This window comes from Thamnophis sirtalis, unplaced genomic scaffold (genome assembly GCF_051295495.1).
Source record: "Thamnophis sirtalis isolate CommonGarterSnake01/CBP01778 unplaced genomic scaffold, rThaSir2_p1.2 scaffold_3, whole genome shotgun sequence".
NCBI lineage: Eukaryota > Metazoa > Chordata > Lepidosauria > Squamata > Natricidae > Thamnophis > Thamnophis sirtalis.
The window spans coordinates 27510383-27537141 of record NW_028261383.1 but is presented as its reverse complement, the minus strand read 5'-3'; the positions used below and the strand labels follow the sequence as shown (position 1 = coordinate 27537141).

At 44.5% G+C, this 26759-nt stretch overlaps 1 protein-coding gene across 1 annotated transcript in view; it reads left to right on the top strand.

Moving 5' to 3' along the window:
• The first annotated feature begins 14687 nt into the window (after positions 1-14687).
• LOC148047727 (carnitine O-acetyltransferase-like) overlaps positions 14688-26759 on the top strand; it is a 60572-nt gene continuing 48500 nt past the window's right edge. The window contains exons 1-2 of the mRNA XM_087708439.1: positions 14688-14844; positions 20393-20614. Of these exons, the coding sequence (XP_087564565.1) occupies positions 14779-14844; positions 20393-20614 (288 nt within the window). The 5' untranslated portion in view covers positions 14688-14778. The remainder of the gene's footprint in view (positions 14845-20392; positions 20615-26759) is intronic.

Here is a 26759-nt window from a genome sequence, read left to right as displayed (position 1 = left end):
TTCTGTTGTTAAGTGAAACATTTGTTAAGTTTAATTTAATTTAATTTATAAAATTTATATGCCGCCCAATCCCGAAGGCCTCCGGGCGGCTTACAACAAAGAGAAAAAAAAATGGTTGAACGGTTTAAAATCACAGCACCACATACATTCATTCTAATCGGGGCTCGACCTCAACAATGAGGTCAACAGCCCCAGGCCTGCCAGAACAGCCAGGTTTTTACAGCTTTCCTGAAGGCCATGAGAGTGGGTATGGTCCGGATCTCTGGGGGTAGCTGATTCCAAAGAGTCGGAGCAGCCACAGAGAAGGTTCTCCTCCGGGGGCCCGCCAACCGACACTGTCTGGCTGATGGCATCTGAAGGAGGTCCAATCTGTGGGATCTTACCAGCCGCTGGGAGGTATGTGGCAGTAGGCGGTCTCGAAGGTACGCTGGCCCTAAGCCATGTAGGGCTTTAAAGGTAATAACCAACACCTTGAATTGCGTCCGGAGACCAATTGATAGCCAGTGCAGCTTGCGGAGGACAGGTGTAATGTGGGTGTACCTCGGTGCACCCAATATTGCTCGTGCGGCCGCATTCTGGATTAACTGCAGTCTCCGAACGCTTTTCAAGGGTAGCCCCATGTAGAGCGCGTTGCAATAATCCAGCCTTGAGGTGACAAGGGCGTGAGTAACTGTTTGAAGTGCCTCCCGATCCAAATAGGGCCGCAATTGGTGCACCAGACTAACCTGGGCATCCTGCCCTGTTTTACGACCTTCTTTGCCACAGTTGTCAAGTGAATCACTGCAGTGGATAAGTTAGTAACCCCGGTTGTTAAGTGAATCTGGCTTCCCCATGGACTTTGCTTGTCAGAAGGACACAAAAGGGAATCATGTGACCTTGGAACACAGCAATGGTCATAAATATGAGCAGGGGTCGGCTTCAAAAATTTTAGCAACAAGGTTCTCTGCTCAGTAGCTGGATGGTCTAGCCATGGTGGGCGTGGCCTTCTGCATCACGGTGGGGGGGCGTTTTTTCCATTCCCAAGCTCCGGAGGCTCTCTGAAACTTCTTCTGGAGTTCTGGACTTCTCTGGAGTTCTTCCAGAATTTCCGGGAGGCCCATTTTTCACCTCCCCGGGCTCCAGAAGCTTTTATCGAGTCTCCAGGAGGGCGAAAACAGCCTCTCTCGGGCTCCGGAGGCTCTCTGAAGGCCGGAAACAGGCCCATTTCTGGCCTTCTGGAGTCTCTAGGAGGCCTGTTTATGCCCTCCCAGAGACTTCACACAGGACCTGCATTCAAAACAGGTCGCGTGGAGACTCCTGGGAGGGGTGGGCGTGGCCAGCCAGGAGTGGGACCCCTGAATATGAGCCAGTTGGCAAGCAACTGAATTTTGATGACTTGATTGTAGGGACGCTGCAATGGTCATAGCTGAGAAAAACAGCCCTAAGTCGCATTTTTCAATGCTGTTGTAACTTTGAACCATCATTAACAAACTATTGTATGTTAAGGACTATCTATATTTGTACATAGTCATTACAATTCTTGCTGCTTTGTATCCTGTATGTAAAAGGGCCAAAGTGATTTGATCCATCCATTCCTTGTTTTTACAGTAGCCTGTTCTGATAGGAGGCTGTTTGCTTTTTGCTGTGTAAGAAATTTTTGCCATATTTTCCTTGTTCATCAAGGGTTTTTTCCAGCAGAAACATTAAAACTAGCTGTCTTGTGGTCAGTTGCATGTGGAAGACATACCACAATGTAGTCATTGATGTTCTTCATGTGTGTATAAATGTTATGCTCAGAGTACCCTGCAAACTTTCATGCTACTTTTACCAGCAGAAATCTTGCTCGCTATAAACACAAGGAAGGAAAACAGAGGCACACAAATACAACACCGCCGTCTTCAACTCACACCCTTTTATAGATACAATCCATTTCAGTGTTTCTCAACCTGGACAACCTTAAGATGTTTGGACTTCAACTCCCAGAATTTCACCAGCTGCAAACTGCCATAAATGTGGGCCGGTTTCCAAGTGCCCAAAATGTGGCCAACAACAACACAACTATCAAAACTACAAGTAAGTACAGGTGGCCCTTGACTTATGACCCAAAATGTTGAGCCCAACATTTTTGTGGTTAAGTGAGACATTTGTCAAGTGAGTTTTGCCCCTTTTGTACGATTTTTCTTGCCACCATTGTTACATGAATTGTTATAGTTTATAAGTTAGTAACCTGCTTGTTAAGTGAATCTGACTTCCCCATTGATTTTACTTGTCGGAAGGTTGAAACAAGTGATCATATGACCCCCGAGATACTACAATGGTTATAAGTATGAACCACTTACCATCATCTGAATTTTGATCACACAACCATGGGGATGCTGCAAAGGTCGTAACTGTGAAAAATGGTCGTAAGTCACATTTTTCAGTGCTGTTGCAACTTTGAATGGTCACCAAATGAACTGTTATAAGTTGAGGACTACCTGTACCTTTTGAGAGGGTCTGTCGTAAATTCAAACAGTCACTCAGTGACTGGTTGTAAATCGAGGACTACCTGTAGATGAAAACTAAACATTTTGTCTTCTTTCTTAGGAACACTTTCTTATCAAAGGGATTGATGACACCTGGTACCAAGTTATTTAAGAATGCTTTTAGTGTAGGAATGTTGGTGATAAGGTAGAAACTTTTCCAGCTTTTAGTTGAATCGAACTATTGGCTGAATCATATTGCCAGGACTACTGAAATGTATGCATGATGATGATTTTTATTATTGATGTATGATAATGCGGTTCCACCACAAAACCGCGTTCGACTAAACCGCGCTCGACGAAACCGCGTAGCTGACGTCATCAACAGGGCGACAACAGCGCGGAGACAGAAGCACGCTGTAAACGCTAACCCCTAAACCTAACCCCTAAACCTAACCCCTAAACCTAAACCTAACCCCCCTAAACCTAATCCTAAACCTAACCCTAAACCTAACCCTTAACCTAACCCTAAACCTAACCCTAAACCTAACCCTAAACCTAACCCTAAACCTAACCGTTAACCTAACCCTAAACCTAATCCTAACCCTTAACCTAACCCTAACCCTAACCCTAACCCTAACCCTAACCCTAACCCTAACCCTTAACCTAACCCTAACCCTAACCCTTAACCTAACCCTAACCCTAACCCTAACCCTAACCCTAACCCTTAACCTAACCCTAAAGCTAACCCTAAAGCTAACCCTAAAGCTAACCTTTACCTTAAGTTGAATCGGCTTGCTTTCAAAGCGCTATTTAAAGCGCCCTTCTTTCTCCGCGCTGGCTGTTGTCGCCCTGTTGATGACGTCAGCAACACGGTTTAATCGGGCGCGGCTTAGTCGAGCGCGGTTTTAACGGGTCCCATGATAATGCATGCTCCCATGTTTGGCTTATGAAAATATATGCATTTTAAAATTGTACAAAAGGTGTGCCACACAAGCAGGAATGTTTCCCATTTTCCTGTTTTTGGGCAATTTAAATGTTTTTTTCAATTATAGTAGAGCTGGAAGGGACCTTAGAGGTCTTCTAGTCCAACCCCCCCTCTCAAACAGGAGACCCTACATCTTTTCAGACAGGTGGCTGTCCAGTCTCATCTCAAAATCCTCCAGTGATGAAGCACCTCCAACTTCTGAAGGCAAGCCTGGTTAATTGTTCTCACTGCTAGGAAGTTTCTCCTTAATTCCAGGTTGCTTCTCTCCTTGATTATTTTCCATCCATTGTTTCTTGTCTTCCCTTCTGATGCTTTGGAAAATAAGTTGACCCACCTCCTTTTTGTGGCAGCCTCTCAAATACTGGCATACTGTTTGGGCAAAATCACACACGTGATGGCAAATAACTAATCTGTGACAGAGCCCTAGCACCAGACTAGAGTTATGAAATGCAGGTAGACTCAACTTACAAATATTTATTTAGCGATTATTCAAAGTTACAGTGTCGCTGAAAGATACGACTTATGATCGCTCCTCGTACTTATGACTGCCATGGCATCCCTGCGGTCTCATGATCAGAATTTGGGTGTTTGGTAAAAAGCATATATTTGTAACAATTGCAACATCTCAGGGTCCTGTAATTGCTTTTTTGTGACTTTCCTAGATGGCTTTCGACAAAGCAAAGTCAATGGGGAAACTGGACTCATGTAACGTCCATGTGATTTACTTAACAACTGCAGTGATTTACTTAACAAACGAAGCAAAAAAGATCATGAAGTCAAATGACTCACTTAACAACTGCCTTGCTTAGGCACTGGAATTCTGGTCCCAACTGTGGTTGAATGTCGAGGATTACCGGTGATTACTGAGCTGGACTGGATCCTTGGAGATCCAGACCAGTGGTGCAATTCAGCCAGTTTCTATCCGGTTCGGGTGAGCCGGTAGCGGTGGCAGCAAGAGGCTCCACCCACCTGCCTGGATATCAACACATCCTGTTTTTGATGCACTGTGCATGTGTGGAAAGTCCTGTGCATGCGAGGAAGTGGCATGTGCTCTCACATTTGCAAACTGGTAGCGAAGGTACTGTAGGAAGTTATCACCCAGCCCTCTCCCAGAAAAATGAAATATCCTAGGAAATATTGAAAAGGCTGAATATTTATCTGGATGTGAAAAGAAAGAAACATGTTTTAAAAGACAGAATAGCTGCCTGTAGCTTCCTGCCCATCCCCACTTTGTCAATGGGCCATTAAGAAGGCCACGCTAGTCCACTTTACATAATAAAGACTTCTCCAGCTCCAGGGAGATGGGATTAAAGCATGATAATATTGGCCCCAACTCACCACATGGCATCTGAGAACTCAACCAAACATGGATTCAAAACGCAGCCTAGAGAGTTGCCCCTGCATGGCCCCATGGGAGTCTGACAACCAATCAGAATACAAGATCAAGATCAAAGGCCAGAGAGGGCATAAAACCAGGGACTCAGCATCTCAGTCCTTCCTTCTCTTTTCTCCACCAACATTGAAGCATGTGATCACTTTTTCTGTTCAGGACCTCAAGCCATGTGGTCCTGTCCTCCATTAAACCATCTTTCCAAGCAGCCTCCATGTCTCCAGTGTCTTTTCCCCCCACTTGGAGCCGAACCCAGAAGGACATTTCTTTCATCAATACAAAGTTGATTTCACCCCTGATCCAGACTCATATCTACGTTCAATCACCAAAAATCCATTGGACGATTTTGGGCCAAAAATATCAGAAAAGAATTGAACAGAATAAATCAGACATGGAAGTAAGCTACTGTGAGTTCCTTGGGTATAATTTAATAAACAATAAGCAAATAAAGAGCACGTTGCATAAGGCCAGTGGGAGAAATGACTTGCTCTTTCTCACCAGCATAGCTTCTGAACAGGAAAAACTGCTTGCCAGCATCACAAAAGGAGATTCTGATGATCGTCTATTGTACCGTGAAGCCTCCTGGGAATCCTTGGTGTGAACTGAGTTACAACAGGGCGGAGTTCCCTTAAAAGGGAGGTTCACATAAAACTGGCTTGACGGGTATATCTTCGGGAGTCTCTCCAGATGTTTTGCGGGAAACCACAAGTCCTTTTTAGGTGGTTTGGTTGAAGAAAAGTAGAACAGAGACATAATTTATCAAAACAAAATGAAATCCAAAAGATTTCCTTACTGCTTCCCTAGCAGGTACTGTTTCCCTGGCAGGTTGGCTCTGGAATTCCGGGAGTTCAAATCCATAAGTTATAAAAGGGCCAGGGTTCCCCACCAATGCTTTAGGTTAAGTTAGGTTTATTGGATTTATATGCCGCCCTTCTCCCAAAGGACTCAGGGTGGCGTACAACATAAAAACACATATTACAAAAGTTAAAAGAAAGATTAAATAGAATATCCAAAAACCCCAATAGACATTTACAATGAGATTTAGAAATTACATTAACAATTAACAATTAAAATTAATAATTTTATTCAGGCCAGGCCGGCTTGCTGGAAAAGCCAACTTTTTAGGGCGCGTCGGAAGGACCGGAGGTCGGGAATTATGTGAAGCTCTGGGGGCAGCTCATTCCAAAGGGAAGGTGCTCCCACAGAGAAGGTGCTCCCCCCAGGAGTCGCCAGCCGACATTGCCTGGCCGACGGCACCCTGAGGAGGCCAACTCTGTGGGATCGTACTGGACGTTGGGAGGCTACCGGTGGCAGTAGGTGGTCTCGCAAGTACCCTGGGCCTAAGCCATGGAGCTCTTTAAAGGTCATAATTAGTACCTTGAATCGCACCCGGAAAACAACTGGCAACCAGTGCAGGCCGCTTAAAAGGGGTGTAACATGGGAGTACCTGGGTGCCCCCATGACAACCCGCGCAGCCGCATTCTGGACCAGCTGAAGCCTCCGGGTGCTCTTCAAGGGCAGCCCCATGTAGAGAGTGTTAGTGATGTGATTGGGAACTTTGGAGAGATTTGGTAGTCTAGCCATGATAGTGAACCTGTGGCACGCAGAGCCCTCTCTGTGGGCATGTGCGCTGTCGCCAGCTGCTCTTCTGGTTTCGGGCGTGTGCATGCACGCCAGCCAGCTAATCTTCACATGTGCTGGAGAGGCAGAAACCCGAAGATACACTTTTAAAATGCAAATACACACATTGGCCACCTGGTCTTCAGGTTTCTGATGCTCCGGCATGCACATAGACCAGCTGGCCAGCACGCATGCACCACTGGTGGGTTCCGCATTCTGTTGCAACCAGTACAATTGCAAAGGGGGCCAGCGTCCTCCACATCAACGCACGCAATGCGTGCATGCATCTTACCCTCCAGCGACGCCTCCGTGAGCCTCCAGCTGTATGGTGGAGCATTGCACAGGCGCTGTACACATTGTGCACATGCGCGGAAGCCCCAAAGAGTTTAAAGACAGGTCAGGATGACGGGCGGGCGGGTGGACACTCTGGAGCACCATACCAGAACGATATCTGGTGATCCGGGCAGGCACCGGTACGCCCGTACCGGGGCGTACCGTCTGCAACCCACCACTGACATGTGCATGCCCTAAACTGAAAGACCAGGTGGCCGGCATGCACATGTGCACCGGCCAGCTGATCTTTGGGTTTCTGGGGCTTTGGCGCACATAAAAACCAGCTGGCTGACGTGGTGGCCAGTTCTCTGAAATGGTATTGGGTCTCCTGCTTGAGCAGGGGGTTGGACTAGAAGACCTCCAAGGTCCCTTCCAGCTCCATTCTGATTGAAATAAAAATTAAAACATTCATAATATGGCTAATAGGGCTGGCATGGTGAGTCCCAAAATGTCCACTTATAAGAATATAAACAGCTGAATTTGCTTTCTGGCATCGTCTCTCGGCTTTTGATCTGGGGAAAAGGCAGTAGCTCAGAATGGCCAAGGGAGCTTCTGTGGCTGCAGGAAGACTTCGAACCTGGGTCTCCTGATGCCCAGCCGATCATTTTCACCACTTAGACCAGGCTGAGAAGAAGAAACTGTCCTAGAGTCCTCAAGGCAGCTTCTCTGGCTGAAGAGGGACCTAGAACCAAGGTCTATTGTTGCCAGCCCAATATTTTCACCCCAAAACCAGGCTGAGCAGGAGGAACTGTCCCTCAGTCCCCAAGACAGTTTATGTGGCTGAAGGGACACCTAGAACCTGGGTCTGCTAGTATATCAGTCCAACATCTTCACCACAAGACCAGGCCGAGAGGAATGATCTGGCCCAGAGTCCTCGAGGGTTACTGGGTTGAAGGAAGACCTAGAACCTGCATCTCCCTAGTGCTAGACCAACATTTTCACCATTAGACCCAACTGAGAAGGAGGAATTGTCCCTGTCTCCAAGAGACCTTCTGTAGCTGAAGGGGGAACTAGAACCTGGGTCTCCCCACTCCTGGTCCAGCACCTTCACTGTCTTTTACACCTATTCCCAATAAAATGTGTGCATGAACAATGAAGGGCAGCCAGTTTGTGCACACCTCTAAATGGATCAATCTGCCCCCCAGGATGATGCTCTGGGAAACATTTCTCCTTCCAGTCCCATTCCCTGCACTTATTAGAGCTTAGCTTGGTTTGTTAGAGACAGGATCTCTTCTCCCTTCCAGAGGACAGCCTCCGTATCACAAGCCTCCTAGGGAGGGGGATCTGATCTTGATGTCCATGTGGCCTGCAGAGTTTAAATTTCACAACACCCAGAAATAACAACAGTCTCCACCCCCTGTGGTTATTGGTTGCCCGAGTTATTCAATATTCTTACCTTCTAAACATAAACAACAACACTAAGAAAATCCGGAATGTTTCTATGCCCTCAGGGCTGGGACTGGTGATCTGACAAGTGGTATCTGTACTTTTCAGACAGTTTTTTTTTCAGGGTTTCCAGCTGTCAAAGAACAGAGACATGAGAGTTTGCAATACTGCAGCGCTCCTGCAGCAATTCTTTTTAATGGCCCTGTTTTTTAGACATCAGCAGGTTGAAAGAGAGAGAGTGGGGGGGAGGAGGGAGAGGAAGGGAGGGAGAAGGAGGGAGGGAGAGACAGAGGGAGGAAGACAGAAAAGGAGGGAGAGAAAGAGAAAGTGGGAGAGGGAGCAAGAAAGGAGGATTGGTGGGAAGGATGGAGGGAGGAGGAGAGAGAGGGAGTGAGAGGGAGGGAGGGTGGGGGAGTGAGAAAGGGAGGGAGGGAAAGGGAGAAAATAATGGTGAGGGGGAGAGAGGAAAGAGGGAAAGACAGAGGGAGGGAGGAAGGGAGAGGGAGAGAAGGAGAAAGTGGGAGAGGGAGAGAGAAAGGAAGATTGGTGGGAAGGATGAAGGGAGGAGGAGGGAGGGAGGGAGGGAGGGTGGGTGGGTGGGTGGGTGGGTGGGGGAGTGAGAAAGAGAGGGAGGGAAAGGGAGAGAAGAATGGTGAGGGGGAGAGAGGAAAGAGGGAAAGACAGAGGGAGGGAGGGAGAGGGAGGGACAGAGATTTTCTCCTAAGTTTTTATTATCTCTAGGCTGTCAATAAATCTTTCAGGGCAGGGCCTGCAAGGAATTCATGTTGATTCTGATTTTCCTTTGGAGTCATATATCGTTTCTATAAAATTAAGGACGTTTAGCAATGAATTATCAGCATTTGAAAGTCTAAGGAAATATTTTTATATTAAAACATTTTTTAAAAAAAACTCTAGTTCCTCTGACACATGGTGTTGATTGAACCATTTAGCTTTGGTTTAACAGCAGCAAAAAGGAAATCTTAGATTTCTCCTGCCCCGGGACAATTTTTAATAGCATTAATTCAGAATAAGCTGAATTTACATAACGTGATAAACAACTAAAGCTAAGTACAACCTCTGAACCCGGCCACTGAGGACTGTAAACAACTGTATCTGACTTAATACAATGTGGCTTAAAGCAACGTGTTGCAACTATTCCAGCTTGTTCAGTAAAGTATGATAAAAACCAATCACGTGGGTTAAAAGCGATTGCATATGCCGTTATCTTAATGTGATGCTTTCGTCAATAAATTATACTAAATGGACATCAAGCCACTATGTCTTGTTTAATAAATTATGATCACAACAAACTATGAGGGCTCTAAACCATTCTATAGGACTTAATGCAATATTTCTTAAACTATTTTCTACTCAGGGCTTCTTCCTATTTTTAAAAATCATGGAGGACCACAAATCAGCTTTTGTTTATCTGGGTTATATTACCATATTAAAAAGTAGAATTGATGCCATCACTGCTACTACCTCCTCCTGTCACCATAATCTTATGGGATTTCAATATTGTATTATTTTTCAACACAGGCTGGCAAATCATTTTGATTTTGTGGGTTGTTGAAAGCACGGGGGGGGGACTGACCCCCCAAAGATTTTTGAGATCACATTTTTAAAAACCACCATCTTTTTTGGTCAAGTTTTTTTATTTTATATTGTTTATACATATCAGTGCATGAATGGTGTGATACCTGAGTATCATACATTTCAATACAAATATAGTATTCTTACTCATAATTATTACATTTCATTTTCATGATTTCGTATTATTTACCCATATCTCTTACTACTGCCCTTCAGTTCTAAACCTTCTTCTTACGCTTTCATATATTTTCATATATTGATATACATATACTATATTTCCCCTCTTATTTCTATCTCTATTTTAACTCCCACCCCCATCACCACTGTGTTTCTCCAAAAACAAGACAAGGTCTTATTTTCTTTTGAACCCCCCCCAAATAAGCGCTTGGCCTTATTTTCGTGGAGGTCTTATTATTTTTGAGGTGCAGAAGGCAACGAGGAGGTCACCTCATGGCTGCTGCTGTGTTGCAATATTTTTGGGTAGGACTTATTTTCGGGGAGGACTTATTTTAGCGCATGCGCTCAAAAGCCCAATTGCGCTTATTATCTGGGGAAGTCTTATTTTCAGGGAAACAGGTATTATATTCATGTAACACCATCTTAATGTTTTTCTCAAGCCATTGCTGATTCTTTTTTTTCCAAAAAATTTTTCTCTTACATAGCATTTTAAGTATACATTCACATAGTTATTATTCTATACATTTATCATTCTTATACACTTATTATTTCATTTAATAGGTTATAATATACAATTTGGGTTGCTTTATTTACCATCCCTTCTTCCTCTTGTAACCCCACCTCATTTTCCCTTTCTTTTCTCCCTCCCTCCCTTCTCTACTTTCTTCCTCTCCTTCCCTTCCTTCTTCCCTTGCCTTTCTCCCGCTCCTCCTCTTCCGCTGCCCCTTCCTGTCCTCTCTCTTTCTCTTCCTCTCTCTTCCATCCTCCTCTCCTTCCTTGCCTCTTTCTTCTTTCCCCCATCTTCCTTTCATGTTCTCCTCCTTTCTCTCTTTCTTTTCTATTATTGTAGGTGTCTCTTTCTGGCCCCAGTTTATATTTCCTTGGGATGGTATTTCTGCAGACCCAAATATAATTTGATATCATTTCTTATTCCCTTACCTTCGCCAATCTATCCCAGCTATATTTTCTTCCCTTTTATCTCTCGCTTTCTTCAATACATTAAGTAGATCACAAACTATAATGACAGAATAAATGTATGAATAAACATATAACTGAATAAACATACAAATAAATGTAGTCATTAAGAAGCAATAACCCTCTTTCTCATTTTAAGATTCACTTGATCTTAGCTGCCCATCCGATTTTAGTTTTATGTTTTCAAAATAAAGTCTGTTAAACATTGTCACATTGTCACAAAGTTACAACTCCGAGGAGAAGTTGCAGCCATAATAGAGAAATGAACAATAGAAATGCCTCTTAATAAATTCAATACTGGTAGTCCTCAACTTAAGGCCAGAATTGAGCTCAAACTTTTATGTTGCTAAGTGAGAAATTTTTGAGTTTTCTATCAATTTACGACAGTTGTTGCTACCGTTGTGAATCACTGCAGTTGTTAAATTAGTAACCTGATTGTTAGATGAATCTGGCTTCCCCATAGACCTTACTTGTTAGACGGTCACAAAAGGACATGACCTCAGGATGCTGCAACCCGTCATAAATCTGAGTCGGTTGTCAAGCATCCAAATGTAAATCATCATGTGACCATAAGGATGCAGCAATGGTCATAAGTATACAAAATGGTCATAAGTCACCTTTTTCAGTGCTGTTGTAACTTTGGTCACTAATATCACTAAGGGTCTACCAGTGTACACTCTCTTTGCAAGGTTGCCTCCTCCAGCTATGTTTTAAACTGAAGCGCACCAGACTTTCCAGCTAACCTGGCTCTTTCTATATTATAAACCTGAACAATTCAACCCTGTGTTGTGCCCCTTTCTGGATCGGGATGCTCTGTGAACAGTCACTCATGCCCTCGTCCTTTCTTGCCTGTAACACTCTCTACATGGGGCTGCCCTTGAAGAGCACCCAAAGGCTTCAACTGGTCCAGAATGCGGCTGCGCGGGTGATCATGGGGGTACCTAGGTGCTCCCATGTTACACCCCTTTTAGGTGGCCTGCAGTGGTTGCCAGTTGTCTTCCGGGTACGATTCAAGGTACTAATTATGACCTTTAAAGCGCTCCATGGCTTAGGCCCGGAATACCTGCGAGACCACCTACTGCCACCAGTAGCCTCCCACTGTCCAGTGTGATCCCACAGAGTTGGCCTATTTAGGGTGCTGTCGGTCAGACAGTGTCGGATAGCGAGCCTCAGGGGGAGAGCCTTCTCTGTGGGAGCGCCTTCCCTCTGGAATGAGCTGCCCCCGGAGCTTCGCATAATCCCCAATCTCCGGTCCTTCCGACGCGCCCTATAAAGTTGGCTTTTCCGGCAAGCCGGCCTGGCCTGAATGGAATAAAATATAGGATTAATTTGGTTGTTAATTTTAATTTAATTTTTAAATTTTTATTGTAAATATCAATTGGGATTTTTTTGGATACTTTATTTAATGTCCCTTTTAATTTTTGTAACATGTCTTTTCTTTTATGGCCCTTGGGAGAAGGGCGGCATATAAATCCAATAAACCTAAACCTAAACCTATGTGATAAACTTCGAGTGGGTGTGATACAGATGGGGTATTCAGCAGGTTCTGACCAGTTCTGGAGAACCGGTAGCGGGAATTTTGAATAGTTCGGAGAACCAGTAAATATCACTTCTGGCTGGCCCCGCCCTCATTGATTCTCTGTCTCCTGAGTCCCAGCTGATTGGAAGGGAATGGGGATTTTACAGTACAGTTCCCCTGCCATGCCCACCAAGCCAGCCACGCCCACCAAGCCACGCCCACCAACCCATGCTACACCACGCCCACCAAGCCACGCCCACAGAACTGGTAGTAAAAAAAATTGAATCCCACCACTGGTGTGATGCAGGGGTGGTATTCACTTACCTTCCCTGCTGGTTCACAAATGTGAGTGTGTGACCATCTCCATGTATGTGCTCAGCCTTCCATGCATGCGCTTTTGGTGAAAAAAGGGCCTAAATGGGGCGGGTGGGCAGGGCCACCTGCGATTTCCGTTACCGGTTCGGGCAAATTAATCCGAACTGGTAGAATACCACCTCTGGTGTGATGAAAGTAATGACCAGTTTAAAAAAAAAACAATATTTTTTTTTAAAGTTTTCTTTTCTTGCATGCTAGCCCATTCCTTCTCAATGCCAAGCAGGGGAAGTTGGCTGGGGAATTCTGGGAGTTGAAGTCCACACATCTTAGCCCAGCCAAGGTTGAGAAAAACAAGGCTAGTCTAACACTGTAGGATTTCAAGTGGTCTCCCACCCAAGTTCTTTGCCAAGTCCAGCCACTTGTCTGAAATGGAATAAGGTCTCCTGCTTGAATAGGGGGCTGGACTAGAAGACCTCCAAGGACCCTTCCAGGTCTATTTTGATTAACATTAACGTTTGCAGCACTGCACTCCCCCGTAACGGTTGCAACCCCTGCAGTTTCCACCTGCAGCTACGAAGTACCCACGATCTCCCGGCATTGAGCTTCTCCTTCCTCTGTTTAAAGCAAATAATAACAGTGTGTTGTTTCTCTGTGTCATGTGTGGGTATGCAGGCATGTGCATAATTTTTATTTATTTATTTATATTTTTGTCATGTTTAGGTAGCGTATAATGGAGGTGGCGACCCTTTGAGAGCTGTATGCAATGAAATTTCATTTTAATGTATGCCGATTTGTGTACATTCCACGTGCGTTGGACTAGATGACCAACAAGGTCCCTTCCAACTCTGTTATTCTATTCTATTCTATTCTGCTCTATTCTACTCTACTCTTTTTCTTATCCTATCCTATCCTTATTGCTATTCTATTCTTACTGCTATCCTACACTATTCTTAATTTTATTCTATATTATGCTATTCGGCGACTCCTGCTTGTCCAGAATGCAGCCGCGCGAGCGATCGTGGGTGCACCTCGGTTCACCCACCTAACCCCTATCCTCTGCGAGCTGCACTGGCTGCCTATTGGTCTCCGGATACGCTTCAAGGCGCTAGTCGTCACTTATAAAGCCCTTCATGGTATTGGACCTGGGTACTTGAGAGACCGCCTGCTGCCAATTACCTCCACTAGACCGATTAGATCCCACAGATTAGGCCTCCTCCGAATTCCATACGCTGGCCAGTATCAACTGCCGGAGGAGAGCCTTCTCTGTGGCTGCTCCGACCCTCTAGAACGAACTCCCCATGGAGATTCGAACCCTCACCACCCTCCAGGCCTTCCGCAAAGCCCTTAAAACCTGGCTGTTCGACAGGCCTGGGGCTAAAGAACCGTTGCCCCCGTCTCGAATGGTATGACTGCTGCGTGTTTTAAACCATGTATTGTTTTGTGTCGTTTTTAATTTTGTCTGTATCCCCCCTTCCCTGGTTTGAGTTGTGAGCCGCCCTGAGTCCCCTTGGGGGGGGGGGGGGGGGAAGGGCGGCATATAAATAAAACCAACATTCAACATTCAACATACATTCTACGCTATTCTGTTATGTTCTATTCTACTCTATCTATCTCTTATCCTATCCTATCCTGTGATTCCATTCCAATTTGCATTTCCATTTTGCATATTGGAAGTGTTGACCCTTTTGAGAGCTGTAATGCAACGAAATTTCTTTTTAATCCAATGCCCGTTAGTGTACATTTAAAAGGACAATAAGATTATTCGATTATTCTGTTTTTCTTCTAATAATAGAGAACCGATCCAGAGGAAAAAGAAACCTCCGATTGCTCTTTCCAGGGAGGATCGGGTTGTGGGGAGGGAAGGTGGGGAGACAGATCGAGGGAGGCACCCTCCCCTCTCCCCGCTTGCAGTTTCCTCCCCCTTTGCAGGAAGTGACACACGTTCGCAACCGGGTCAGCTGGGATTTCGCTTGGCTCGCAAACCCACCCCTCGCAACTTCGCAAAGCCAGGGTTTTCAGGAGGGCGCATGGGATTCCTGCAATGGGAAGGTGGAGGGCGTTGTGGCGGCCTTGGGGCTGCGGCCAGAGCAACCTCTCGGCGCCTACGGTCAGTAAAAATGAAAGCTCTCCGAAAGCTTTTGGGTTTTGTTTTTTGTTTTTTTTTGCAAAACGCCTTGCTTTTGCAGGCGAGCGCGTGCAAAAGTTAAGGCGGGGTTGTTTTTGCAACAATTGCCACCCGCGCGCGGACGTGCAGAAGGCAACGCTTGCCCATGGAGGCGGGGGAGGTGGGGTGGTGGTGGTAGACCCTGCGATTTGGGGAGGGAAGGGGGGGAGTGCCCCCGAAGGGCTTTAAAGGGAAACGGGGAGTCGCGTGCAAACCGTCCTGGAAAGCGATCCCGTGCAAAAGCAGCCGGGATCTCGTGTAAGGCGGCTTTCCGTGCAAGCGCAGCCAGCTTCCCCCCCCCAGCTCCCCCCCGTTATGCTTTGCTTAAGCGCGAAACCTCCGAGGATCCAGATGGCTGGCAGGCTGGCTTTGTCCATTGCGGGTGGGGGGGGAGATAAGTGTTTCCTTCCCCCTCTCCTTCCACGGAGGTGGTGGTAGCTCCCGATCGATAAAAATTAAGCGCATTTAATGCCATCGTCCTTCGATTAATGGTATAAGGAGCCTTTGATTTGGCCGCGCGGTTTGAAGGGCGAAATTTGATCTCGGTTTTCCGCGGTGGGCATTATAAATCATGGTAGTATTTATAGATAGTTCTAACCCCTAGAAATTGTATTGTATAATATAAACTATTACAAATAATTGTAATGTGTGATAATAATTATTATTATTACAAATATTTTATAATTGCATTGTAAACAATGCAATTCTAATCATAGGAGGATATATCGCCGTGCCCTGCTGGTATTCGATCGTGGGTTAATTATCTTTCGGTGAAGCAAATAAAACTCGTTTAAATGCAGGTTTGCTGTATCGCTTTAAGAGGAGATCTGGAAGAAAGAAAACGACTGCGGGGGGTGGGAGGGGGGATGAGAGTCAGATAATCGGCATAAAACTACCATGGATTGGTAAAAGATTGGTTAAGTTTTCCTTACTAGACGTAGAGGTGCCTCTTTTTCTGAATTCTTTCAGCATTCACCACCAAATCTTTTTCATTCCAATTTCCCGCTTATAACCAAACTGCTAAATAAGCAGTGATACCCTCTGGATTTGTGTCTGGGATGTGGACAGATACAGGAAACCAGGTTTTGGGAGGGGGTGGGTGGGAGGGAAGGAGCCGCTTCTCTGAAGTCTTTGAAATTCTAGTTGTTTCTAGTCGTTGAGACTTGGTAGGTAGGTGTACAACTTTAATAGATGTATCTAAGTCTAAGCTACAGTAATTTATCTCCCTATGTCTTGTAAGAGAGATCTCTGGGCATCCGGGTATAAGCAATTTAAGGGTCTTCCCCCCCACATTAAGAAAGCATGTAATGGTCAAAGTTTTAGCAGGCTGTTTTAACCAGGGTTTATTGGACTTTGTTGAGTCCACATGTTATGTTAAGCCCTTAGCCACCCATTAATGGGAAATCATCTCACTCAACCCGAGGAGCCAAATTCTAGATTAAAAAAAAAGTTTATTGGGGAAATACAGGAACAAAGAAAAGGATGGTTATACAAAAACGCCCAATAAAATCAAAATAACCTGTTTACATAAAACATTTTTTTACCTCCTTGAATTAAGATGTGGGATTCCCAAAGATGTTGGAGGTTCATTGACCAGAATATAGTTGGAGAAATGTCATCAGGGCTTCCTTCTGCGTGGAAGTTGATAGGCAGGGATCTCTTTCCTGGTTCTTCCTTGGAGTGCTTCTCTGTTACAGAAAGTGGGAAGGTGGATCAGAGCCAACCTCTTTGGGCAGAGTGACTTTCATTTTGTCCAATCAAAGCCAGTCAGTCCTCTTTCTCTGATGTCTTAGATCTAGCTAGCAAATCAGAAATTACCTTAAGGGTTAGACCCGCCTTCATAGCAAGGTGGAACAATTTAGTGTAGTTTAGTGTTTAGCTTGTATTATATCAGTGGAAATCTCATTTGAGGAAACAAAATCTTAATATAGAATAGAATAGAATATGGGAATGGAATGGGAATAGGAGTATAGAGTAGAGATTTGAGTATTTGAGTATTAATACTTATAGGCCGCCCTTTTCCCTGAGGGGACTCAGGGCGGCTTACATAAAAAATGGGGGGGGGGGTATACAGACAATAGACACAAACAATACATAGAAGTAAAATAGTAAGCAACATTCATTCATCATTCGGGTGGGGACAGTTATCTTTGTCCCCAGGCCTGACGGGCTAGCCAGGTCTTAAGGGCTGTGCGAAAGATCTGGACGGTGGTGAGGGTACGAATCTCCACGGGGAGATCGTTCCAAAGGGTCGGAGCTACTACTGAAAAGGCTATTCTAAGAATAGAATAGAAAATGGGAATGAGATAGGAGTAGAGTAGAATAGAATAGAAAATGGGAATGGAATAGGAATAGAGATGAATAGATTAGAGTAGAATAGAATAAGAATAGAATAAGAATAAAATAGAATAGAATAATAATGGAGTTGGAAGGGACCTTGGAGGTCTTCTAATCCAACCCTCTGCTCAGGCAAGAAATCCTATACCATTTCAGACAAATGGTTCTCCAATCTCTCCTTAAACTCCAGTGTTTATTTGTGCCTCACAGCACAAAACTAATTTATTAGGTGTATGTTGGGCAGTTAAGATAGCGGAGTATCTAATGCCTAAAGAGTTTAAACAGTTACATGTTAAAAAAAAATACAAATGTTTCCCTTCCTCTCTGCAGAGGAGCCATTATTTTCCCATGCTTTAATTGTGATTTTTCTTCCATCATTATCCTGTAGGGAAAGTCTAGCTGGGATACTGGTGTTTATAGGGAGGTATCTCCCCAAACAACTAGATCAACCTTGATCCCTGCCCATTTCATCGAGATGGCTGCACCGTGGGCCTTATTTAATGATGCCTCTTTCTCCAGGCCTGTCTCTTAAACGGTAGTTCAGAGCAAGGTAGATGGGGCCATTGTTTTCAATGAAGTGAGACATAGAGAGCATTGTCTGCTATTCCTAGAGCAGGCCTCCAGTCATCGGTGGCGAAGGGGTATGAGAGTTATAGGCAGAAAATACATGGAGAGAGCATAGAGAGCAACCTTGGAAGACAGACGGGTTGAGCTGCTAAGGTCAAATAAGAAAGGCCCAAACCCAGGCCAAGAATGTGAGCTGAGTAAACATTTCAAAGGAGCCCCTCCCAAGCTCACATGAAGATAAAGTGAGGGAGGTGGAAGCAGGTAGAGACTTGGGAAGGTTCGGTTACTACCGCTACTATAATAACTCTGATTCTGATCTACATGGCTGTAGGGGATGACCAAGATGGGCCTGAGGGCCGGATGAAATGCATCATTAGTTTAGAGCCGTGATGGTGAACCTGTGGCACGCGTGCCACAAGTGGCACGCAGAGCCCTTTCTGCAGGCACACAAGCCTAGCTCAGCTCCACTGCACATCTGTGTGCACCTCCCGCTGCCCTGCTGATTTTTGGGTCTCTGCTGCATTTGGGGTGGGGTGCATGTGGGGGGGAGCAAGGGTGGTGCAGACCCCCCCCCCGGTGGCCTGTGCTCCCAGGAGGCTGCAGGGAGGCTTACTAGGCCCAAAATGGATGTGGTGGATGCAGCACAGCCCCCCCACACGCCCCATTTTTGCTTCCAGGAGGCTGCAGGGAGGCTTGCTAGGCCCAAAATAGGCTGGGCAGGGGATGCAGCACAGCCCCCCACCCCCAATTTTTGCTTCCTGGAGGCTGCAGGGGGGGGGGCTACGAGGCCCAAAAACAGGGCATGAAACAGGGTTGCAGGCACAGGGGCGGGGGCACATTGCATTATGGGTGCATGCAGGCGCATGCACGCTTTCTGCATGCGATGACAAAAAAGGTTAGCCATCCTTGGTTGAGAGTCTCTAACGCTCCTGTAAGAGACCTAAGTGGAGACCCCCTTGAATTCTGTTGACTTTTACCTGATGCCAATTTGCGTTGCCCAGATTCTTACATATTGGTAGCATGAAATAAACTTGTAGTACGTTTGAACTCTTATCTTGGCTTCTGACTTCGGACATCTGACAATGGCATTGGTTTCTTTTTTTTAATAATTATTTTATTTTATTTTTAATTTTCAAAACAAACACAACAAAAAGAATCCTCCTTCTTTGCATACTGTAGAAAGTGTATCAGTTGGTTACAAAAAACCTTCGTGCATCTCTTCCACAGTCATCAAGCATAATTCATATTAACTCAAGTATTTTAACTCAGATATATTTATACATATTACCATCATCATACCTCCCTTTGCATTTGACTACAATTGTTTAAACGTCCTTCATCATAAAATATACCAATATTTAAAACATAACCACATACTGGCATTTCATTTGCTATTTCTGAAATCCTTCAATAACACTGAATCCTCCCTAGCCTATTCTAGCTAAACATCCATAATATTTAGTAACAAAAATTTTAATCCTCCTTTCCAAATCACTGTTTACAATTTACATCCAGTTTCCCTTATGTTGTACCCATACATATATATACGTTGTTAATATTATCCCTCCTTTATTTGACTGTATCCTGTATCATAACATTTTCCCCCCTAATAATCAAAACTTAACTAAATTTAACTTACTTCTTTTTTATTAGCTTTTATATATAACCAAAAAGATTTCTAATCTCTCTTTCATGGGTACCATTCAAATATTCATATCCAATTATTACTTATCATAACAATACATATGTATATATTATTATCATTATCAATTATTTATTTGATTATTTCTATTGTCACTAAATTTCACTAAGTTTAACTAGTTTTAAATTATGCACTTCCATCTATCAACCTGTATCTTTCCAGTAGCAAACAGTCACATGTCTTCTGCCATTTGTGGTATCAGTCCTCTAATCATTTTCTTAATCTGGTTTCTTAATCTGACCTTCCTGGTAGAGCTGACAAACCTAGCTGACACTAGGTTTCCTGCACAAATCGGCACAAGATAGTCTATACGGGTAGTTCTTGACTTACAATCATAACTGAGCCTGTAATTTTGGTCAGAAGTCGTGATGGTCATTAAGCAGATCACCAAGTGACAGTTTTGCAGGGTTTTTTTTGTGGCAGTTGTTTAGCAGTGTTACAACCTATTTTTTTGTGACGATCATTAAAGGACCATCACAGTCTTTAAGCCAATCCATTGTTTGCAATGGGATGTTTTTTGCCAGAAACGAGACATAAACTCCAATTTCCAGCAAAAAAAAACCCATCGAAATGTGCTCACATGACAGCAGGATGCTTCAAACAGGAGTATATGCGGGCCGGTTGCCCACTCTCTGAATTTTGATCATGTGACCATAGGAATGCTGCAATGGTCATAAATATGAAACATGATTGTAAGTCATTTTTTTTTTAAAAAAAAAAACTTTTTAAAAACTTAACTAAATGAATGGTTGTAACTCCAAGATTACCTGTAATTGGGTTTGGGGGGTATGGATTGATGGGTTATAAGAAGCCAGCTCCAGAGAAGAAAAAGTGCTGATTAAGCATATATGCCAAGTTCTCTCTTGTCTCCTTTTGACTTTCCAGGTATTCCAGTACCGAAATGCCTCTAACCATGGCTTCCTCCGTCAACCTGTGCCATCGTTGGCTCATACCATGGCCCAGTACCTGCGCTCCCTGGAGCCCCTGGTGAACCCCAAAGATCTGGAGCAGACGCGGCAGCTAGTGGCAGCTTTTGAGGCCCCAGGTGGAGAAGGAGAGAGGCTCCAGGTGCGGCTGAAATGCAGGGCTGCCCGCATGGAGAACTGGGTAAGGAAGGGGAATCTGGAGGGCAGGGGGTGAAACCATTGATCCCGGAGGGACGGGGACGGCGCAGTGGCTAGAATGCAGTTTTGCAGGCAAACTTTGCCCACAGCCTGAAGTTCGATCCTGACGGAGCTCAAGGTTGACTCAGCCTTCCAATGGTCAGTAAAATGAGCACCCAGATTGTTGGGGGCAACATGCTAACAGACTGCCCAGAGAGCGCTGTAAAACAGGAGTCCCCGATCCCAGTGGCCTATTTGCAACCAAGCCATGTGAGCAATGCACTGGCACGCACACATGTTCAGTTAGCGGGCGCTTGCATGTTCGAGCATTGGGCTGGTATGCACACACATGCAGCTCAATAGTTGAGCTGTGTGTGCGCATCCGTGTCGTCCTGCCGCTCTTGTGTGTTGGCGCCAGTCCACCACTTGTGCAGTGCACCAGTGCCCACACGTACACGCCAGTCCGCCACTTGTGCAGTCTCCTACTCCTCTCTAGATGGGTTGCCAAGCCATAAAGGTTGGGGACCATTGCTTTAAAGCACTATCCCATAATCCCTTGCAGGGTGGAGTCTGGGCAACTGAATGGAGCTAGCAGAGTATTTACTGGCCAGATGCCCTTCCTGTCACCAATGCAGAGCTTTGTTCAGCAGATATATTCTCATTGTGCCCAGAGAGAGAAATATCTGCCTCTACCTAGGATCACAGCCTCTGATTGTGAGGCCACCACACCACTCCGTTATAAAGCACTATGAAGCGGTATATAGATCTAAGGGCTATTGCAATGTTTCTAGGCATTCTTATCCAATTCTTGTTCCTGTGGCACTATGGGAAGATTGCAAATTCTGAGTCGTGGAGAGGAACTGCAGGATGAGGGTGCAACATCAGTTCCCATTTGGCTACCCTGGGAATGGCTCCTTCCTCCCACCTGGTGCCCACCAGATGTATTGCAACTGCAGCCCCCCCAACCAAAAAAATTCTACAACCACATTGTGGCCTTTGGGAACCGGATGTTCCCAAAGATGCTAAATTCTAAATGCTCCCAAAAATGTCTATGGAGATTCTCAGTCATCCGGGTCACTGTTGTCCCAAAGGTGCTTTTTCAAGAGGCAACTGGACTTTGGGTTTTTTTTTTCTTTGAAGACCTTTCACTTTTCATCCAAGAAGCTTCTTCACCTTAAATCCTTCCATTCCCCACCATCTAGTCAGACATTTAGCTTTGTAGCCCAAGATGCCTGATTTTATTTTTTATTTTTTTTAAAGTGTAGTCCTTTATTTCCAAACCAAAATCCTCTCCATGCCAAAATCTTAAGGGTTTGTTCAGCCTTCGTACTAATGGGGAAAGTGGTGAGGAGACTAATGGGGAAAGTGGTGAGGAGACTAATGGGGAAAGTGGTGAGGAGACTACTGGGCACTACTGCCCCCCCCCCCCCAAGTTGCTTATTTGATGGTATGGGAACTAAAGAGCTTGCTCTGTACTTATCTTGTCGCAGAAATGAGCCACCAAGTGGATGCAAAGTTCGTAATGATCAATAGAGGGTCTACTTAGGAGCACTTGCTGGGGGCAAGAGGAGAACAGATTAAAATGGATGTGACAAGGGTTGTTGTGCAAAAGTTACAACTCAAGATACTTGCACCCGATGTTGGACCTCAGGTACACAGTGGCAGTGTTTGCACGAACGGCTCACGGCATGGGATTCACTGCCTAACTTAAGAACCATTGTAGTTTGCACTAGACTCTATCGGGTCTTCTTCCCACAGTACCTGGTGACCTCCAGATGTAGTGGATCAATCTCTGCACATCTGGAGGGCATTAAGCAGGGGAAGGCTGTCATAACTATATACCACTAAAACCCTCATGTCTGTTTGATTGTTAACCTTCAATTGGGCGAAAGCCTGCATCATGGGGCAACATTTTTCGAATCAAAATTTCGAGCCTCAGATAGGCTCACTTATAAAAGCCACCCAAAATCCAGGACCCATAATTCCCTTGGGATTGGAGTTTGGCAAAGTTGTGGCTGCTTCAGTGCTACGACCCCTCTCCCCATCACCACAGTAAGCTGGAGTCATGGCGTTTGTCATTTTCAGTGCTCCCTGCAGGGTGGATTTGATTTAAATCAAGTTGATTTAAATGATGGTTTAAATCCCTAGTAAAAAGGCTTGATTTAAATCATGATTTTTAAAGAGCAGCTGTCATCTCTGTCTTGCAACAGCTCCTCCTCCAGCCCGCTGTTGACTCAACGACAGTCCCAATATTGCAGAATATGCAGTATATGCCATATAACTAAGCTTCATTTCATGCTGAATAAACTAAATTATTAATGCGTCTTAAATAGAAAACCATCTTTTTTTTACTGCAAAAGCATTTTATTAAAATTAATTTGATAATTTTAAAAAAATTCTGATTTAAATAAAAAATCTGATAATTTTATTTTTTAAAAATCGATTTTTACCCACCCTGTCTCCCTGCCAGCTTCCCACAAGGAAAGCCAATGGGGAAGCCAGCGGGAAGTCGAAAGTTTATTTATTTGTTATATTTATATGCCACCGTCTCACTGTGGAATGCATCTGTGGGCGGCTTACAACATGGGCAATATAAAGCAATTAAAACATTTAAAAAATGTTGACGTGTTAAAAGTTGTTCCTACTTTTACTGCTTTTTTGCCTAGCTGTGGTCATTTTGTTCCTCTGTTTATATAAGGAAATGTCTCTGAAATAATGACCCAGTGGGTCACGGGTTGTCTAGTTTGAATGAGACAATGGAACCGCTAACACTTCCAAGTGTGTGTGCAAACAAGCAAACATGACACTACACTTTTATCTTCAGTGGTCATCACAGAGTGTTCTTGTCCTTGTTGTTTTAATGACCCTTTGCATCATTAATTATCAGGGAGCTGATAATTAATAGTTTGGAGGAAAAATATGAAAAGCTTTTTCTTGTTTTGGTCCACTGGAGCTGGACTTCCCTTTTAGGGAGAAAGTAGAATGTTCAATCCATGCCCGACCAACTTTATTAATTATCCCAGCTGGATGTGGCACTAATGCAAAAAAATCAGCTGGTGCAATTTATATAACTTATTTTTGTTGCTGTCTAAAATTTTATTTTTTAACCCTAAAAACATGGCATGTTCCCTTCCTCCCACCCCCCTTGGAAATTACAAATATAAATTCCTTGATGCAGAAACTTACACTCTGCAAAAACGGTTTTATGCATTGCTTCAACAGTTTTCACATATTTTAAGTTGATTGTTCTGGACCTTTGTGGCTTTATTTATCTACTAACAGCATTTATTGGCTGCCCCCATGTGGCCAATTCAGAGTAGTGTACATCAGCAAACATACAGAATATCTCAATAATTAAAACAACTGAAAACTCATTAACAAAACAATAAACACGTTCCGAATGAGGTGAGTTACTCTAAATTACTCTGAAATAAGGTATTTTTTAAGAGCCATCCTGAGCACAAGGAATTATTCCTTAATTATGGGGCTGTCAGCATGAAAGCCCACCTCTGATCTTATTACGGAAAAAGTATTGATATTAGAAATGAATTTTTCTTCATTACAACCAAAAGGCAAAATCCTATTGGATAAGTCAGTCCCTAATATATCCATGTGCATAATATACTGGTCTGTTTAAAAAAAACAAACATGTTTGCATCATTGTAAATGGAATAGGAATAATTCCAACAGTGCAAATAGCAATAATGAATTTCTCTGCGTCTGTTGATCTATTTAAGTTTACATTGGACCCTTTATAAGCATAAAGGGTCCAATTCCAGAGGCTCCAGGTTTGTGATGGGGAACCCATGGCACGGGTGCCACAGGTGGCATGCGGAGCCCTCTCTGCGGGCATGCGAGCGGTTGCCAAGCTCAGTTCCACTGTGCGTGCGTGTGTGCCTCCCGCTGGCCAGCTGATTTTTATGTCTGCTGCGCATGTGGGAGATGCGCATGCATGCGTGAGGGGGATCGTGCAAGTATGTGCGGAGGTTGGGGAGGAGCATGGGGTGGGTGCGCCCTGCCCCCCTCTTTTTGGTTTTAGGAGGCTTCGGGGAGGTCTTCTAGGCCCAAAATGAGATGTGGGGGCTGCGGTATGTGCCCCCCCCCCCCCGCGGAGCGCTTTTGATCCCAGGAAGTTGCAGGCTGGAATTGTGACTGAAATCTTTCCCACAAATAGCACATTCAAGGGGTTTCTCTCCTGTGTGAGTCCTCTGGTGCTTCACCAGCAGGGGTTGGTTCCTGCCAGTTCTACAGTGCCGTTTAGAACCGGTTCCAGCTCCCTCCCCCCGCCTGTCCGCACATCATCAAGATGAAGAGCGAGAGGAGGAATTCTGGGAGTTGAAGTCCACAAGTCTTAAAGCTGTCAAGTTTGAACACCCCTGGGGTTTTTGTTCTGAAGGGTTAGGGGTGCAAGGGACTTGTAACTTGACAGCTTTAAGACTTGCGTGCTTCAAATGCCAGAGTTTCTGAGCCAACAAGACTGGAGGAGGAATTCTGGGAGTTGAAGCCCACAAGTCTTAAAGCTGACAAGTTTGAACAGCCCTAGGTTTTTTTTTTCTAAACGGTTAGGGGTGAAAGGGTCTTGTTACTTGACAGCTTTAAGACTTGCGTGCTTCAAATGCCAGAGTTTCTGAGCCAACAAGACTGGAGGAGGAATTCTGGGAGTTGAAGCCCACAAGTCTTAAAGCTGACAAGTTTGAACAGCCCTAGGGTTTTTTTTCCTAAACGGTTAGGGGTGAAAGGGTCTTGTTACTTGACAGCTTTAAGACTTGTGTGCTTCAAATGCCAGAGTTTCTGAGCCAACAAGACTGGAGGAGGAATTCTGGGAGTTGAAGCCCACAAGTCTTAAAGCTGACAAGTTTGAACAGCCCTAGGTTTTTTTTTTCTAAACGGTTAGGGGTGAAAGGGTCTTGTTACTTGACAGCTTTAAGACTTGCGTGCTTCAAATGCCAGAGTTTCTGAGCCAACAAGACTGGAGGAGGAATTCTGGGAGTTGAAGCCCACAAGTCTTAAAGCTGACAAGTTTGAACAGCCCTAGGTTTTTTTTTTCTAAACGGTTAGGGGTGAAAGGGTCTTGTTACTTGACAGCTTTAAGACTTGTGTGCTTCAAATGCCAGAGTTTCTGAGCCAACAAGACTGGAGGAGGAATTCTGGGAGTTGAAGCCCACAAGTCTTAAAGCTGACAAGTTTGAACAGCCCTAGGTTTTTTTTTCCTAAACGGTTAGGGGTGAAAGGGTCTTGTAACTTGACAGCTTTAAGACTTGCGTGCTTCAAATGCCAGAGTTCCTGAGCCAACATTTTGTTTGCGAAGCAAGAGCATTGTTAAGTGAGTTTCACCACATTTTACAAGTTGGCTGCACCCATCCAGTCACATGACTGCCAAGCCCCTCCCACCCAGTCACATGGGGCAGCAAGCCACTCCCACAAAGCAGGCCACACCTACAGAAGAGGTCCTAAAAATTTTTGAAACCCATCACTGTTCACCAGGCTGTAATTCTCACTGAAACAAGGCATGCGCGGGGGAGATGTTACACATGCATTGCATTATGGGTGTGGGCATGCTTTCGGAATGCAAGGATAAAAAGGTTAGCCATCACTGCTCTAGGTTTTTTGTAGCTTCACATATTTTTTACTCAGTAGAAGCGAAGCACGAGCGTAGTTGACCCCAAAATTTCTGTTGTTAAGCAAGATAGTTGTTAAGTGAATTTTGCCCCATTTTACAACCTTTCTTGTTATTAAGTGTATCACTGCAGTTTAGTTAGGAACACGGCTGTTAAGTGAACCTGGCTTTCCACTGACTTTGTCAGAAGATCACAAAAGGGGATCACCTGACCCCAGGACACTGCAACCCATCATAAATAGGAATCTGTTGCTAAGCGCCTGAATTTTGATCATGTGACCATGGGGATGTTGCAACAATCATAAGTGAGAAATAGTCATGTATCATTTTTTTCATTACCACTATAACTTCGAATTGTCACTAAATGAATTGTAAGTCAACAACCCGTATGTCTTTTTGTCTAATGGCAACAGGATAGAAATCAGGATCAGGGTAGGGATGTATATTGCAAACTTAGTTGCATGTTGCATCCTGACGCAGCTGATGCAAATTTTATAATCTGGGTTTGTGTGATGATGTCATGAGAGATATA